General features: G+C 35.8%; 1 protein-coding gene across 1 annotated transcript; it reads right to left on the bottom strand.

The window, feature by feature from the left end:
• Positions 1-10,644: 10,644 nt before the first annotated feature.
• LOC311067367 (uncharacterized protein) lies at positions 10,645-15,240 on the bottom strand. The gene is made up of 7 exons (XM_084089184.1): positions 15,149-15,240; positions 14,035-14,352; positions 13,620-13,940; positions 12,529-12,699; positions 11,509-11,556; positions 11,369-11,425; positions 10,645-11,232 (listed from the first exon to the last, which is right to left on the bottom strand). The coding sequence occupies exons 1-7, from the start codon at positions 15,219-15,221 to the stop codon at positions 11,144-11,146; spliced, it is 1,077 nt and encodes a 358-aa protein (XP_083945310.1). The 5' UTR covers positions 15,222-15,240; the 3' UTR covers positions 10,645-11,143.
• Between the last annotated feature and the right edge of the window lie 4,198 nt (positions 15,241-19,438).

Below are 19,438 nucleotides of genomic sequence, written 5' to 3'. Positions count from 1 at the left end.
GAATAAACATGAGCTAATACAGTGAGCTAAACATATCTGTTAACATTACAAGCTCAAAAAAATATCTTCATGTACATACATATACACGAGGAAAGTGTGTGTTGAGCTGACTTGCTCTCTAGTAATGTCTCTCGACCGTTACTCTGTTGGGACTTTGCCCTCTCGTTTCAACTCATTTCAAACTAAATCAAAAACAGACCCTAACGAAACTCATTTCACTAAAAACAGTTCACTCATATCTCACATACATTTCAGCATAGATAAATGCTACTTCTGAGGTGTTTTTATACAATTACCCACCTGTAAAACAGGAGAGAAACGAGGAGAAAGTGTTATCAGTTTCGAGCTCTCTGCAGTAATGAACCCGCGCAACTCACGCAGCTACAGTAACTCGTCACTCTACACTGCCCCTACTGGCCTGGAGCAAACACTACACAATTCACTTTAAGTCAGGAAAATTCACATTAAAAATAAAACAATTGGGATAAGTTACTTGTTTAAAAAAAAACAAAAAAACAATCACTTGTTTCAAATAAAAGACAATAATTGTGAATATTCTTAAAACACAAATACAACACTTTTGTGGTCGTCACAACAACATACCGGTAAACAAATCAAAAATATATTTTAATTTAAAAAAAATCTCTGAAAAAAAACATCTCTCCAAAAAATACATTAATACAAAATTATTAAATCGAACAACAAACATAATCTTTAAAAAACAATTTAAATGTCACAACATACTGGTAAATAAATCAAAAATATATTTTTATATATATTATCCCAGTTCAAACCCATGCCCACTTTGCCCATAAATGTACCATGCAGGACCCATATATGTGTTCCCAGTTCAAACCCATGGCCACTTGGCCCATAAAAATTCTATGCAGGACCCATATATGTGTTCCCAGATCAAATCCATGCCCACTTGGCCCATAAATAAACCATGCAGGACCCATATATGTGTTCCCAGTTCAAACCCATGCCCACTTGGCTCATAAAAATTATATGCAGGACCCATATATGCATTCCCAGTTCAAACCCATGCCCACTCGGCCCATAAATATGCCATTCAAGACCCATATATGTGTTCCCAGATCAAACCCATGCCCACTTGGCCCATAAATATGCCATTCAAGACCCATATATGTGTTCCCAGATCAAACCCATGCCCACTTGGCCCATAAATATGTCATGCAAGACCCATATATGTGTTCCCAGTTCAAACCCATGCCCACTTGGCCCATAAAAATTCTATGCAGGACCCATATGTGCATTCCCAGTTCAAACCCATGCCCACTTGGCCCATAAATATGCCATTCAAGGCCCATATATGTGTTCCCAGATCAAACCCATGCCCACTTGGCCCATAAATATGTCATGCAAGACCCATATATGTGTTCCCAGTTCAAACCCATGCCCACTTGGCCCATGCCTGTCCCTTATGGGGCCCATGTAATCAGCTCATATGGGCTTCCTATGTGGGACTCGTACTACAAAACCTACATGGGACCCGCTGATTTCACCCAGCCAAAGCCCATGCCCACACAGTACCCATGGAACCCGTAGTTAACCCATCTGGGCCCCACGTGTCATTGCTGGCTGGGGTGGGGCCATCACTGATGAATTACTGTAGGCTATGAACTCTCTGTGGTTCTTAAAAAGTTGGGGAGGCATTGTTGATTCTTGCATTGTTGATGTGCCTGGATAAATGTGGTATGGCCTGTGATGGTTAAAATTAATGTTCTTCACCTTCCTCATTCCTACATTCTTCTTCGCACCTGAATTCCACTTCCTTTGCACATCAGTGCATGCCATCCCTGTCTTTCCCTGCCTGACTGCATTTTCAACCTAAATTGAATTCAATTTTATTATCCAACAATATTAAAATAAATATTTTAAGTCAAGGCTACTGTGAAGCAACATATACAGAACATGAATGACACACAGTAAACATTTCAGTTTAGTACATTTATTAATTAGTTAAAAATATACAATAACACACAATACAATAATACATTTTGTACCATTAATTGTCCAAACTTTACTGACCTTCCACAAAAGTGCTGCTGCATGACTACAAGAGCGTCCTGGCCCTGCAATACATGAACAACCCACTGTCTGTACTTCACCTGTCACTGAAACTAGCACCCAAGCCTTATGGTGTGTTACGTGCAGGCTCTGGCTCGGCTCAATGTCAGCTTTTAGATACGCAAGGTCGTTTCCGACGTCCTTAAACAACACTCGACCGACTTTATCACTGTGTAGATATTGATATGCCTCTGAGCTTTTCAGATTGCTCATCTCCTTACCATCACAGGCTACTGAATCTACAAAATAGCTAAAAATGTTACCATACGTGATACGAGGGCACTTCTTCACGTCATCCTCCCAACTATCTACCGCGGATGGTAAAGGTACTGTTATATCACCCCTTTTAATTTCGTTGAGGTTGTGTTCCCAGATCATTAAGTTTGGATCGCTAAATCTTGAATGACGGTCAACTAATGAATGAATGAGTGTCAACTCCCGCTTGTTTACTTCGAACCGGAAGTCGCGCCCACTTTTGACGCAATGCCTCATGGGACGTAGGAAACTTGTGGATATATACAGTTAATTTAGCTGCTACTGTTAACTTAACGGATGAGATGCTAGCGGACTTTTCCTGAAGACACTAAATCATTTCTATAAAGTAAATATTCAACGGAAGCGTGTCATTTACATGAAAGAATGTGTCAGAAGCATTTGTATGTACTATTTGTGTAAGTTTGGGGACTAAACTTACCTGAAAGTAGTGAAAACAGCAGTGAGAGACGGAGTTACTGCTTGTGTCAGTTGAGCTGTCGTCCCGTTTCCATGGTAACGGCCTCCGCTCCAGTTCAAATGCGGCTCGAACGTTCAGCGCGAGCGCCCATTAAAACACGTAAAAGTCACGCAGCATTTACATAAACAGAATTGATGGAGGGAATTATTTGATAATCAGATAAAATATCTTGAAAATTTTGGTTTGTTCCATTTGTTCCTATTTTAATAAAACCTGTTTAATTATAACCTCAGTGAGATCAATTATGCAACATAATAACTTAAAAATATCCATTAGGGAACGTTCTCTATAAGTTACTTTAAGGTTATTCAAAAAATAACCACCCTGCAACGTTCTGGGAACGTTATTTTATGGTTGCAAAATAATAACTTAAAAATAACCATTAGAAAACGTTCTCTATAAGTTATTTTTAGGTTATTTAAAAGTAACCACCCAGCAACGTTCTGGGAACATTATTTTATGGTTACATAAAAATAAAACCAAAAGAGAATGTTCCCCTAACGTTAGTATTTGGTTCCCAAAAAAAAAAAAAATCAAACGGGAACCAAAAACTAACGTTAGGGGAATGTTCTGTGTTAACTGGGTGGTCTGTCTGACTTTATCAGTCTGTCTGGGAACAGCTGCAACAAGCAAACAGGTAAAGATAGTACTCGTCTTGCTATCTTGTTGACTGTGTGCAGTTTTAGTTAAGTATGGGATTGACTGTTGAATGAAATAACATTTATGACATTTTACAGGATCGTTAAAATAGTTTGATTAACCCTGAGCTTCTAATCTTAAAGCAATGATTTAACTGTACTGTTATGGTGAGTTGCCCACAGTAAACCCTCATGGTGGCCCAAATGGGTAAAACTGCTATGGGCCCCGCATGGGCTAACCCACTGGGGGCCTGTGTGGGTTTTCTGTGGGCAGTCCCACAGTGGGTTGCCCACAGTAAATCCTAATGGGGGCCCAAATGGGTAAAACTGCTATGGGCCCCGCATGGGCTAACCCACTAGGGGCCCGTGTGGGTTTTTCTGTGGGCAGTCCCACAGTGGGTTGCCCACAGTAAATCCTAATGGGGGCCCAAATGGGTAAAACTGCTATGGGCCCCGCATGGGGTAACCCACTGGGGGCTCGTGTGGGTTTTCTGTGGGCAGTCCCACAGTGGGTTGCCCACAGTAAATCCTAATGGGGGCCCAAATGGGCAAAACTGCTATGGGCCCCGCATGGGCTAACCCACTGGGGGCCCGTGTGGGTTTTCTGTGGGCAGTCCCACAGTGGGTTGCCCACAGTAAATCCTAATGGGGGCCCAAATGGGCAAAACTGCTATGGGCCCCACATGGGCTAACCCACTGGGGGCCCGTGTGGGTTTTCTGTGGGCAGTCCCACAGTGGGCTTGCCCACAGAAAGCCCACATGGGGCCCGAAAGGGTTTGCCCTTGCCCACACTGTCCCACAGAAAACCCACACTTACCCACAGTGGGCCCACACTGGCATGTTTGCTTACGTTTTATACACAGAAACGTATAATACAGACGTATTTACAGCACTAAAACGTATAACATTTACATATTGACAGCACAAAAACGTAATTTATTTACGCCAGATAGCAAACAGTCATTGAAACTATGTTAAATCAACATTCCGTTTTCAACATTAAGTCATTGAATCAACATCGGACTCTGATGTTGATTCTACATCATTTTGCACCCTGTATATTGAAACAACGTTGAAATCCTGTCCATAGATCAACGGAATTTCAATGGTATTTCAATTATCAGGAATATTGAAACAATGTTGAAATTTCAACTGAACTAAGGATCAACGTGATTTCAATGGAATTTCAATCGTACATTTGTTTCAATGGAACATTTGAAATCGTGTATAAAACACTGAACACACCACACTAAAACAAATTCATTTTTATTAGCCTTTTTATTTAATTATTTGTACTCTTTATTTACACTTCAATGTCCTCTGATGCCTGAACATTTTGTCGTCCAGTACCTCCCGCCCGGTCTGACGCATAGATAGTGCAGCAAAAGTGAATTGGGTGACGGCGGCTGTCCCCATCTGCTGAGTAAGAGCATCTTATAATCTCAAATAAAGATTATATAAATAACAAATAGCATCTCAAATAAAATCACAATGCAAAAAAATTGCCTTTAAGTTAAACAGAACACATATTTGAACACTTGGAACAAATTCAGTAGCATATAGGCCTATGATTTTTCAATAATCGGATATTTGTCCATGTGTTGTAGGCTAGCTTATCATGTTTCCCCTACATTCAAAGCACTTTTCAAAACTGCCCAATATGTTCATGGATGTATTCAAATTAAAGGGAGGCAAAAAGGTTTAGCTTGCAGTGACATCTTTCATAAGGACAATTTATGAGGCCAAGTGACTCTAAAAAATTCATGTTTATTATTTTATTAGTTCAGAACTAATTGTTAACTCAACAAATTTAATATAACTGGATACTTATAACTAATTAAATAGTAAATGTATTGATTAGAGTTACCATAGACAAAAGATTTTTCTGGTCGAAAAATTATTTATATTTTTCACATTTATATTAATTTCTGCTTAAATACTGGGTGCATGGAGGAATATTAGAGGAATATATCTAATATATTAGATATAATCTAATATTATAACCCCCCCCCCCCCCCCATTATTATTTATTTAATAATAAACCCCTAACAGTAATTTAATAATAACCCCGACAGCCTAACAGTAGGCTAATTCATTCATATCGAACATTAAGCAAGCTTACGCTTGTGCCAAGGGTCCAGAAATGAGCTGTGTCCGGTGCAGTACGTTGGTGTTGATCTCCCGGTCAACCAAAAATCGATGGATTTTCAATCATATTTCCCGGTCAACTATATCGATGCATTTTCAATCATATTTCCCGGTCAACTATATGTCGATGACTTTTCAACAACAGCGTCGTTTCCTGGTCAACTATAAATCAATGACTTTTCAAGCGATCGCCCGGTAAACCAAATATCAATATGCTTAATCAATCATAAAGATAACTCAATGTTGTTCCAATATTGTTGCCATCAACATTAATAACATCAGGTTTTCATCGATATGGTAATGGTGATTCAACATTTATTTTGCATTGAAATTTCAATATCAACCATAATGATGATTCAGATGGAAAAACAATGTTTATTTAATGTTGGCTTGCTGTCTGTTACCGACGTACAAATGTGTAGGCTACGTATTCCTATTTAACTTATGCATATTAAAATCGTGGCATTATTTTTTTTTTTACTCTATTGCATTCAATTGTCTTATCAATTAAAGTTTCAGTCGCATTTATTAATAGGGTACAGTTTAACGTTAGCCTACTCATAATAACGTATAGGCTACTACTCATAAATAATAACATTTCGCTCTGTTCGTGCCTTCTGCTGCAAACTCGAGTCGTTTCGGAGGATTAGCCTACACGACACGGTGTTAAACAAGAATACACTTTAAAACCTTAAAAATACCTTCTTTAATCGTTTAACCATTTTGTAATATTTGGTTTATTTACCGTGAGACACAAAAGGCGTTTTCTATCTTTGAAAATTACGTAATTATACCTACGTATTAACAATGAGACCAGGCTGGTGTGTTTGTGTGAAGGGTGTGGATTTGACTCTTTGTGAAATACTTCTGGTATACCAAATGATGGTTTTAGATGGTTTCACATGAAAGTGATGATGAAATCTTAATGTGCAACCTGTCCAGATTTCTTAAGAAAAATAATTAAACTACACGATAACGTGACATTAATAACATGGAAAACCACAATAAGCTTTTCACAAGAACTGAACCCAACCCCTGTATACTGTTAATTCTTAAATGTGTTTAATGTATCTGATGAATTTACCTTCCACTCTTCATATATATATATATATATATATATATATATATATATATATATATATATATATATATAACACTTGATAAACCAGCTGCTATGATGAGACTGGAATCTGTAATGTACGGTGGCCGAGAGAGCTCAACGCGCTGCAAATGAAGAAAACACATGCAAACAGAAAAAAACGCATGCAAACAGAAAAAAACACATGCAAATAGAAAAAAACACCAGCGAATAAGAAAACATCTTCATCAGTTTTACAACAAACGTGCGTCCCAATACTCACAACACAACCAAATACGGAAACGCGCTGCAATTACAGAAACGCGCTGCAAAAGTTCACAACACAACCAAACAGAAACGCGCTGCAAATAGAACAGAACACAACGGAAATGTTTCCGGGGAACCCAATAAGTGACGGACGGACGGCTAGGACGTGCTTACAGCTGTCTACTTTTATTATTATTATTTATTTTATATTTTTTTGCAAAACATACAAAGATGACACGTTTATGACATACAACTTTGTATACAATATACAAAATGTATTTGCGATATGTTCAATGTCATAAGAATACTAAAAAGAACAATGAGCTGAAGACTAAAATAAATAAATAAATAAAAAAGATAGAGAAAAAGAACGAGGAAAAGACATTAATCTATACATCAGTTACATTGAACACATTTTGTCATGTTATGTTAAAATAAGTTTCGTAAGAAATGTTAGAATGTAGCTATAGGTCCAAATATGAGACAGCAAGTTTTAAAGTTGAGACACTCACACAAAGATATAACACATATTTTAAAAACTTTGTTGTATAAAATGTATATTTATTTGCAACAGTTATGTTAACAGCATTAATACTATATTTCTGGTAAGAACAGTTATTCAGCTGATGGACACGCGCTGCGTTGTCATGGGAACATCCCAGGTGAAAATAATGAGGAAATTACGTTGTCTTTCGTTGCTCCCTTCATCAACATAATGGCACACAACCCAGATAGCAGACCAACATTGAATCTACATTGAATCAATGTTAATGTATTAACCAAAAGATCATTGAATCAATGTTGAAATTTAACATTGATTTTTCATCAGGTTTGCACCCTGAAATAATGTTATTTCAACGATGAAAAATCAATCAATATGGTCATAAAATCAATATTATTTCAACCATAATTAAATCACTTATTTAACATTGAATCAACATAGAAACAATATAAAATCAATCTTGCTTTATGTACAGCAAGATTCTATGCTAGTTATCATGCTTGTACTGTGCTTGAATCTTTAAATGACTCATTTCAGACAGAGACCATGTACGGTTGCAATTAAATATGTTTTTAATCAAAATGTCATTCAAAGTAAACTACATCCTTCAGTTTACAAGTAAATGTATTTATTTATGCCCCCAAAACTGAACAGGAAATATCACATTCAGAAAAAAATTGCATTTCGTGGTGACAAAGACAAAAACAGCGCAGTAGCCTACTACGGTAAGAAAGAATGAAACATTTCTCTGATAAACTTTTCAAATTCAATTTTATTTAGCACATTTAGAACAGACCAAAATGCTTTACAGAAGAACAACATTAAACGATATAGCATGCATTAAAAAATAAAACAAGATATAACATGCATTATAAAATAAAAAAAGATATAACATGCATTATAAAATAAAACAAAAACAAGAGCAACATAGCTAAGTAACCATAAAACAAAAGAACCAGAACAGAAATCAGAACTCAGATATAATTTAATAAAAAAACAAATAGCTTGCTATTATTTGAATACAAAAAATATATTACCCATCGTAGGCTAACGTTACATGTCGTCTTCCATTTGCGTGCCCAAAGAACTCCCGCTTCTTTGCACCTTTTTTAACTTCAGGGTTAGTTCGCCCTAGAATGAAAATGAACAATTTACCCACGGCGTTTGATAAAAGACAAATTGAAATTCAATATATTATTAGGGAAAATCCCGGCCGTTGGTTTGTGTTCATGTTACTAATAGGCCTACATTTAACATAGCAGTTAATTCCGACTCACCCAGGAAAAGCAAACAAGTTGTAAGAAATATAGATAAATAAAATTGAGAAATGAAAGATTAGAGATTTAAGATTAACTTACCTCTAAAAATCACTTTGTCGTTGCCCGAATGCTTCGTCTGTCTGTCTGTTTCGCGCTTGAAATCTGTTATGCCGCGCTTGAAATCTGTTGACCGTTATGCCACGCTTTCATCTGATTGGTTGGCAACCAATGTTAGGATTGTCTCTAGGCAACCAGTGGAGAAATTTAAGCTGACCAAAAATCAACATTGATTCAACGTTTGTCTTTTCAACACTGAAAAACATTGAATTATCAACATTGATTCAATATTATTTTAACATTGAATTTTCAACATTGTTCCAATATTATTTTAGCATTGATTTTTCAACATTGATCCAATATTATTTAGCATTGAATTTTCAACCTCAACCAAAATGATGATTCTGATGGAATTTCAACATTTAATCAATGTCACCTTGCTATCTGGGAAGTGCCCCGCTCCCTCCAAAGTGCCCAATTCAAGGGCTCTGCCGTCTGCCCTTTTAAGAGAGTAGGGCATAGGTAAAGCCAGAGCCCGCGTCTCTCTGGTAAAGCTCGCGAGCCGTCCGTCCGTCACTTATTGGGTTCCCCGGAAACATTTCCGTTGTGTTCTGTTCTATTTGCAGCGCGTTTCTGTTTGGTTGTGTTGTGAACTTTTGCAGCGCGTTTCTGTAATTGCAGCTAGTGATGGGCGATACTGCAAATTTCGGTATCGATCCGATACCAAGTAAATACAGGGCCAGTATCGCCGATATCGATACCGATACCGATACTTTTTCATTTTAAAAGCATGCACTTGAACTTGTATGCACTTTCCTGTGCTAGAGCAGTGTGTCATGATTTATGAGGTGAATGCATCATTAATAAATCTGAATCTGAATATGTTCTCATGACTACTAGGCCTAAATATTTTGTGATTTGTGCTCTCAACTCGCCTGTAATTAGTCAGTGACTTTTACAAAAATACCCTAATTATAGTACTAGCCTACTAGTACTAGCCTACTGTTCAAAAGTTTGGGGTCTGTAAGATTTTTAATTCTCTTCTGCATTTATTTGATCAAAAATACAGTAAAAACTGTAATATTACAATTTAACATAGGCTATCTGTTTTCTATGCCATAGTAAACTAATTTATTCATGTGATCAAAGCTGAATTTTCGGCATCATTACTCCAGTCATGATGATAATTAATTTTAATATGCTGATTTGCTGCTCAGGAAACATTTCTTATTATTATCAATGTTGAAAACAGTTTCATATTTTTGTGGAAACCATGATATATTTTATGCAGAATTATTTGATGAACAAAGTTGAAAGAACACCATTTATATGAAGTAGATTTTTTTTAACAGTGTAAAACCCTTGACTGTCACTTTTGATCAATTTAAATGCATCGATCCTTGTTGAATAAAAAATATTAATTTCATTTAAAAAATCTTACTGATATCAACATTTTGAACCATTATGTACACTTTTGGTTTGTTTATTGCGAAATAACTCCCGATTGTTTCTCTGTCATCTAAGCAAGGCTTCGTTTCCCAAACGCACTGGGCCTGTGAACTCAGCGCAGCACCAGCATCGAACGCTCTCTGTGATTGATTGGTTTCGTCTTGTATCCAAATTACTAGGAGAAAAAGTTCTATCCTACACAATTATCCACTAACATTCGCTTATTTTTCCACTTAGAAGCTTATTTTACGCACTGAATTGCGTGCTAAATTAATTAAAAAAAAACACACATTGGGATCGATATTTTTATGTGAGGATCGATCCTTTTCGATACCACGTCAGTATCGAAGTATCGATACTTCAGGATCGATCCGCCCATCACTAATTGCAGCGCGTTTCCGTATTTGGTTGTGTTGTGAGTATTGGGACGCACGTGAGTTGTAAAACTGATGAAGATGTTTTCTTATTCGCTGGTGTTTTTTTCTATTTGCATGTGTTTTTTTCTATTTGCATGTGTTTTTTTCTGTTTGCATGCGTTTTTTTCTGTTTGCATGTGTTTTCTTCATTTGCAGCGCGTTGAGCTCTCTCGGCCACCGTAGTAATGTCTATTTATGTCTTCAACTCTCTAATTCTTGCATCAGTTATAAAATCATCAGTTTGTATCATGCTATGACTGTCCTTCACAAAACAATTCTCAGTCAGACAGTGTGGTGATAAAAAATGGATGATAGTTGTTTTGGCCATCTTTAAGTTGAATTTGAAAAAACATAAGTTTCACATTAGAGGATTAAAAAACAATAAAACAAAATCATAGTGAGTGTCACCCAAAACTTGTTTGTATGACAGATTTTCCCCTTTATTATAATTAGCGACTAATTTACCAAATTAGGAATTACTCAAAGACGGTCATGTCAAAAAACATTAAAAAGCCTCACAATTATTAATTTCACAATGTTCATACACGTTATGGTTTACAATACATGCTGGAGCTTCTGCTTGTTCAGCTACAACTGTTGGGAGATAAAGTTCAAAAATTTATTTTGACCACCTGCAATTATTTAAGTTTTGTTTAATGTGTTGTTTGAACTGATAACACTTTTTTTCATATACAATTAATGATATAAATAATACTTTGTGGTAACTTACAGGAGGTCATGGTTCCTGTGCTTCGTTCCACTAAAGAATACAATGGGCCATCAATCCCTGTCAGAAAAAAAAAAAAAAAAGACTGTCATCAGTTACATTTTTATATGTCTTCTAAACATTTTACAACAAATGTCACTTACCATCTGCAATTTGGGAATAATATGCAGAGAACCGGCAATTTGATGTTGCTACAAAAGATGAAAAAGAGGTACTTTACCATCAGGTCAACTTCAACCATCATTATATAGTACAAAAGTTATAATATTTTAAAATGTATTTTCTTTCCAACATGGAATACATTGTTGATTCTGATTTGTTACACTTTAATGTTATATTATATTATATATATCTTTAATTATGTTTTGGTGAGATATGTCTTCTCTATTAACAAATTCTTCTCTCTTGTGACTATTCTATATTATAATCAGGTGATTGTCACATGACTTACCATTGCTGCATAAAATGACTCAGAGTGTGTTTGCTACCCACACCACAAAGAAAGGCTCATTAGTCTAAATGCGTCGATATGCGGCCATTTGAAAAAAGTTTTTAATTGCCTAAGCCATGATGAAATAAAGGCTTTTAATATACATTTACTTAAATTCTCGAGTGCCTTGGTTTGATACATTTTTATGAGTCAAATTATTATCACTACATCAGAGCACCGGGATATGGATTGTACACCCCTTGAAGTGTTTTTTTGCACTCTTAACATTAACATCTTAACATTCAGGCTGCATTTCACTTCTCATTGCAACACAACCTCATCAATCATCTAAACACACCCATAAGACTTAAAATCACCTAAATCTTTATACATTTAGCATTTAACATTCCCTTACTGACACACTGACATACTAATATCACATCTTACAATTGCAGAAGGAACATCTACTTTTAAAATCACTAATTTGAAGGAAAACATCTGCAAAACCAGCAAATGTTTGAGGGTTTGCAGTGTTGCTGATCCTGGTTTCTGTTTGAATAACTGCTCAGTTAGTCAAGGATTAATATATAACAGGAAGTATTATATAAACATATAAACTCTGTTCTGATGACAATATCAGTCATCACTTCCTTTCTCCTTTCCAATAAGCCATTGCTATGACAGTGACAATTCAACAGTGTTAAACTTTTCAGAACTACAGTTGAGGACTTACTTTGTCTGTTGATATTGCTCCTTTGTTTTTTGAAATAAAGAATCACACATATGATCAGTGTAATGAGGACACACAGAGACACTATTGTGACCATCACTAGTGCTGTCAGATTAGTTGTCACTTCTGAACTCGCATCAATGTTGCCTTCAGTCTGGACAACACGACTGTAAGCTGAGGTTGACACAAAAAAGAGCATATTAAATATCAGTTTAATTAGGATATTTTGATCACACACACACACACACACACACACACACACACACACACACACAAAAAAGAGCATATTAAATATCAGTTTAATTAGGATATTTTGATCACACACACACACACACACACACACACCCACCCACCCACCCACACACACACACACACACACACACACACACACACACACACACAAACATATAGGTGCTTGTCTTAGAACAAGTTGTGGAAAGTGTTTCCAGTTTTGTTGTCGAATGAGAGATCCCATAATCTATAATTAAATTTCAAACATTTTACGTTAAAAAAATTATCTAAAAATTAGGGTTAGATTTAGCATTCCTTTTATAAACACAGCAGCCTATAATAGTAATTATTTTTGGCTTTTTAGAGACTTTGTTAATGTTAATAACATTCTCAGAAGATATTTAGACAATAATACAAATGTTAACCCATTTGTCTTATACAAAGTAGACTGTCAGTTTGTGCATTAGTGGTGAAGATTTTTCAGTGGCTCTTTCGGCATATTATAATTATGCCAATAGGTGGCGACAAGTGACTCTTTGAATTATTCACACAAATAATTAGTTTAAACTGATTCATTTTGGAATCTGTTGCTCAGTGATGCAATAGTTCATTCTGCTTTGCGAGCTTGTTTGGCACTATTTTCATTGGTGGAGCAAAATTATACCACCTGGCCTTTTTGTGGTTAAAATTTTAGTTAGTAAAATCTAAATTAACTTGTTTATTGATCTGTCATGTAAAAGCAACATCACGGCCGTGCCATTGATATAAATGTTAGCGTGGCTGTGTTATCCGGAACAACAGCACTTGCCTGCATGATATTGATTAATTAGATTAAATTCTAAAATTTTGGATTGAAAACATACCCTTTATTACCAGCTTCACCTCATAGCAGGTTTTTTCACTCACTCTGCACCGATACCATAATCCATCAGTGTTTACTGCATCCCTTATAAACAGAGATCCATTCCCTAGTATTCTCGCTCTCTCATACAGAGGCTTCGGGTCTCTCTCTGTGCTGTTTGAGGGCTTGTGTGGAGGGCGATATTGGTCTATCTTTTTTGATTTGTCACCAGTAACGATTGTCCAAGTTATTTGATCAGTTCTGTTTTGCAGTGGATGTTCAGAGCATGGCAGCAACACTGACGTCTTTAGCGTTGCATGAACAGAGTCCAAAGTTTTACACTCTGAAACCAGAGAAACACATTAGCATTCATATTATATATGTAAATGGCTCTCCAATGAGGATTATTAGCTTGATTGAAAAAATTGCATTCTTACTTATGACACTCAGGTTAAATTGAGTAGCTTTAAGGCAGTCCCCATCATTGTAGACCTGACAGTCATAATGTCCTTTATCAGATAAACTGATGTCTTTCAGGTAAAGTGTAACATTTCCAGCATCATTTCTCACAGACCATCTCTGATGCTCTAATGCTGGAGAGTTAAAGATGTCTTTAACCGGGTCGGTTCTGCGTAGTTTCACTGTCAGAGACTCCAGCGGATGTGTTGTGGTTAGGCAAGAAATGGACATATAGTCGCCCTGAAGAGAGTTTATGTTTAGCTGATGGACCTGCTCGCATGGTCTCGCCGTCTGAGCTAAAGGGAAATTAAAAAGAGAAACGAGACATCCTGAGAGAACTGATACATGGATAGGAAACAACCACAGGGTTTATAGTAAAAAAATTCATTTTCTGAAATGATCCTTTTTATTACCAGTGTATAAAAATCCATAAATTGATTTGGAAACACTTTAAAACATAGTTCCATTTGTTAACTACATTTGTCACCATGAACCAACAATGAAAAATACTTCTAAAGTAATTATTAATATTAGTAAATGATCATTTAAACATTTACCAATACATAAAAAAGCATTTTTTTAAAGTTATTTCTGTTAATATTACTTAATGGACCAGAGGTAACAATGAAAATGTAAAAAAAAAAAAAAAAAAATCAACTATCATTAATAAAGATGAATAAATACTGTAACAAATGTATAGCTCGTTGTTAATGTTAGAAAACGCATTAACTAATGCTAACTTATAGAACCTAAATGTAAAGTATTTCCATTGACTTTTAGATCAGTTTTATATAAATGTATTGTTTGGGTAAGTCTTTGCACACCAAAAAATGTTTATTAAAAAAACAAAAAGACTGTCCTCAGTAAATCATTTTCTTACTTTAAATTTTTACTTACTAGCTAGAACAGAAGCTGTTTGTTAGCACCAATAAAATTTCCAAATAATTAACCATTATGTAGCCTGAATGACACTGATCATATGCATGTCACACCTATGCTGCCTTTACACACCCAATTGATATTATGCATATCTCTATGTTTACATATTTATATGTTGGTAAAAGGAATTTGACTTCATATAATGATTCTTACCTTCGCATTCCAATAAAGCTGATATTAGAAGATAAATAATTTGGAAATATGAAGGCTGAAAACTCCCCATCATACACAGATGCTCACTGCAGGACAGCTGAACTCTATATGAGCTTCACTTTCACAAAGCTGTTTTCAGTTGCTCTAAATTTAGTGCGGAAGTAAATAAGATATAATCATGTGCTCATATAGAGGCCTTCAGTGAGAGTCTGTGTCTGATAGGGAGTTTTGCTTACAGAAAAAAATACAAACCTTTGATTTGACCAGTGCTTGATGCAAATTCTATTTCAAATAAATAATACAATGCATTGTATATAAATCATTCTCATTTACTTTGGGACAAGAACTGTTAAAAAAAAAGTTTTGTAGTGGTGCACAGATAAAGTTTTGTAGATATAGATGAGAAAAGGCAGCCTGGTATAAAAAAAAAACACACACAAAAAAACAGAGATAATCTGTCCAATACAGGATTATCTGAAAACTACTGTATGCACTGTAGGAAATGAGTTACTTCAGTTACTTTACATTCATCCACTTTGATATCATACATCTAAGTAAACAACAATGCACCATGGGCTGGTAAACTAAGAGCAAATAAAATTAATTAATGTCATTGGTTTTTAGGCGTGATGGAACACAAACATTTATCTTGTTTCTTAAGCTGTCAGTTAACAAGTAACATTTTGGTAGAAACAGAAAACTAGTTGTGCTTTCATCTGAAAAAAAACAAACATTAGTTGCATAACAAAAGACAGAATTCCACAGTACAATTTATTCAGAAATGCTCTGATATTTTATAACGCAAAATGACATTTGCTACAGGTAAGTAGGCAATGAACTTGAAGCTATTTTTTTTTAAGTTCATTGTTTGTATGGAAATGTAGTAATTGAAGTAACTGAAATATAAATGTCTTTATTGTGATAATGTATAAAAGAGTTTATAGCTTAGATGTCCTGACAGACCACAATGTCCAGTTCACATTCGGAGGGTAACAGACTTTGCATGTCCTGCCTGAAGATGAAGGCAGGGGCGCAGCCGACCCCCGGGGAGGTATGAACAGGAACCAACCTGGTGGTGGTGGTGGTGGTGGGGAGGATGGAGGTGGATGTTCGTGTCATCTGCAAACTCAAACATGTGTAAGTAACGATATTTTATACTCCAAATATTAGATAGTGATTGGATAGACCAGAAAGAAATGAGTGACGTAACATTGAGTTTTCCTGGCAGAACTTTACGCTAAAGCTTTCATTTCAAATCACTAAATCAGTTTGCTAAATTAGTTGTTACTATAATAAAATAATATAATAGTGGAAATATTTTTTTCAACATACTTCTAGATATAACCTACAGCTAGTTAGTGGGAAAACCTTTTTTGATCAGAAAGAAAAAAATAATAATTGGGTTGAGGGAAGTCAGTAAATAAACAAAAGAACAAATGCACTAATTACGAGCATATAAATCGAGTACAATAAAACAAAGTTACAAATAAAGTAAGATCTAACTGTTGTATTCAGGTACAGAAATGTAATAATTAGGTCTAAATGTAAAATAACACTATAGTGTTTGCTGTATAAATTAAATAGATTAATCTTTGTTAAAGCTGTTTTGTTTGATTGACATTGACAGACAGCAGCAGGTATTTATAGGCTGATGTCACTTTTAGGGCAAATGCACGTATCCAATATAATGATACACATTTAATTTCTTTCACAAATGTTTACATTCACAAGACATAACCAACTGTGTTTACGAGAATACTTGCCAAAATGGGTATTTTGAGATAATTGTGTGTGTATTTGTCTGTTTAAGAGCAAGGAAATGCAAAAGAGGAATCAATTAGGTGTCAGTAGGACACCTCTCTGTGTGCACGTGCTTCAGGTGTGTTTGGCTGGGTGCACAGATAACAGCGCGCAAGTAACGAATTGACTTCTCTTTTGCCTCTTCTTGCTCTGGAATGGTTTAAAATAGCTTCAATGTGTAAATTGGCAAGACAAAACACATGCAAATGATAAAGTTTGACTCTATGATGGTTAAACTTGCCAATTAATCCGCAAATCACATGCGTGCCGAACCATGGAGCCTGGTCCGTACGGATCACGGTGGAGGGACCAGGCGCAGCAACAGGCCCAAACCTCTGAAGCGAAGCTATGCATTTTTGTAAGAAAAATATTCATATTTAAAACTTTATAAGCTAAAATAACTAGCCTTCGACAGACGGCTGATGCATCGATTTACCTGACTCATGACATATTGTCAAATGTGAAAGCGTAGTGGAAAGCACAAAACAAAACACCGGTCTAAAACTAGAATTTTTAAAGAGAAATGTTGGAAAATTTCAATATAAGAGAAGAGATGCTTGAGTTTGTTGCCCAGCCCTATTAGTTTGAACCGTGAGAGGCGTTAAAGCTTAGGCACTTCTACACTGCATCAGGGGATACTCTTTCGGCGTATGTCGACTTGCATAGGACGTCTGTCACGTCCGGGTTGAGGAAGGAGACAAGCCAAGCGAAGTACCAAAATAACTAAGGTTTATTAACAGGAAGTAACTCAAAACAAACAAGAGACAGTGTGCTGGTGCACAAACAATAACCGACAAAAGACAAGTGAAGACCAGGAACTTAAATACACACACAGATGAACACAAGACAGGTGATGCAACTGATGATGATGATGATGAACAGGTGGGTAATTGAGGGAGTGAGTTCAGGTGTGGAGACAAGGAGGATTCTGGGAACTGTAGTGAGCAGGACGAAGACAGACGGTGAATGTGACAACGTCTGCCTGAAGCTAATTACTTTAGTTTTTAAAGTTTTAAATATAGATATTTTTCTTACACAAATGCATGGCTTCGCTTCAGAAGGCCTTTTTTAACCCCCCGGAGCCATGTGGATATCTTTTATGATGAATGGATTGAGCTTCAAAATTTCATCCTCTATTCACTGCCATTATAAAGCTTGGAAGAGCCAGGACATTATTTCATATATCTTCGATTGTGTTCGTCTGAAAGAAGAATGTCATATACACCTAGGATGGTTTGAGGGTGAGTAAATCATGGGGTCATTTAAATTTTGGGGTGAACTATCTCTTTAAGGAACAACAGAAGAATAACTCACCCCGTCTCAAAAAATCATAAATGAGGTGCATAGACCAAAACTCCAATCGGGAAAAAGATTGTGGTTGTGGCACTGAGAATGCATTTATTAGGCATTGAGAAATGTCACAACGTGACTGAAACATTTGCCGTTTTTCATTAAAGAAGTGGTTTTATCTTGCAATTGCTGGTTAATATATATTTATATTATATTTATAGTTTTATTAATATTATAATATAGGGGTTGGTGAATATTGTGTTGGACAGTGGGGAGTCTCTAATTTTGAATATTAGAAAATTCATGCCAAAGCACAAGACAGGATGAATAAAATACTGAAAACCCTATAAGAAAAGACCATTTACCATATAGCACATTTAATATATATTCTCCTCTATATGTTTAACACAGAAAAAGACATTTAAGTATCAGCAGCACTATTAGCAGTTAGAACTGTAGATATTAAAGAGAAAGACGGACTGCACTGAAGTGCCAAGAAAGACAGATAACCTGTTTGTTTTTATGTAAACAATGCAGGATGTGCATATGATATGATACAGGGTGTGACATTGATTTTTCACCCTATAGCAGGGATGAGCAGTGTTTGCAAGCTGATTTGAAGAAAGGGTGGAAGGTTTGGATAGCTAAAGACTTAAAGAGATTAGAGACATAAGCAGTCTGGACAAGCCAGTTTTTTTAAGAGACACACTGCCCTCTGCAGGCCTCAGTGAGCATTACTGTATAAATAGACACTGTATACTGTCTTATTCTGAATACTGCACGAAACACATTAAGAAAAAGCACATAGGGAACCAGCCATAATTACTCTGTTTTAAAAATTAAGTACTCCAAACATTAAATCTTATTTATATGAAAAAAATACGTTAAATACTGTAGGTGTGAGTTTTTATATCTTGCTAACTTGTTAATGTTAACTAAAGCTACACAATTTGGCATAAAAAAGCATAGATGGTTTGAAATATGAGTTTTTACATCTTGCTAACTTGTTAATGTTAACTATAGCTACACAATTTGGCATAAAAAAGCATCAATGGGTTAAAATAAAATAAAAATTGTAAATAAATCAGTAATGTTTAGCATTGTATGCCAGTGATTTCCAAAAAGTGTTACATTTTTCAATTTCAAATGAGCTTTATTGTTTAATATTTTTTGTATCCACCTTCTTAAAATAAGAGGGAT

The sequence above is a fragment of the Abramis brama genome (assembly GCF_963993115.1).
Source record: "Abramis brama genome assembly, chromosome: 17".
Lineage (NCBI taxonomy): Eukaryota > Metazoa > Chordata > Actinopteri > Cypriniformes > Leuciscidae > Abramis > Abramis brama.
This window is presented reverse-complemented; position numbering and strand designations above follow the sequence as displayed.

Bases quoted from the DNA above. Each gene is read 5' to 3' on its own strand.
- LOC311067367 (XM_084089184.1), bottom strand. From the start codon at position 15,221: ATGATGGGGAGTTTTCAGCCTTCATATTTCCAAATTATTTATCTTCTA. The intron at 13,941-14,034 runs GTAAGAATGCAA...CTCTGGTTTCAG, and splicing joins ATTTAACCTGAGTGTCATAA to AGTGTAAAACTTTGGACTCT. The intron at 12,700-13,619 runs GTATGTTTTCAA...TGTCAACCTCAG, and splicing joins GGTGAAGCTGGTAATAAAGG to CTTACAGTCGTGTTGTCCAG.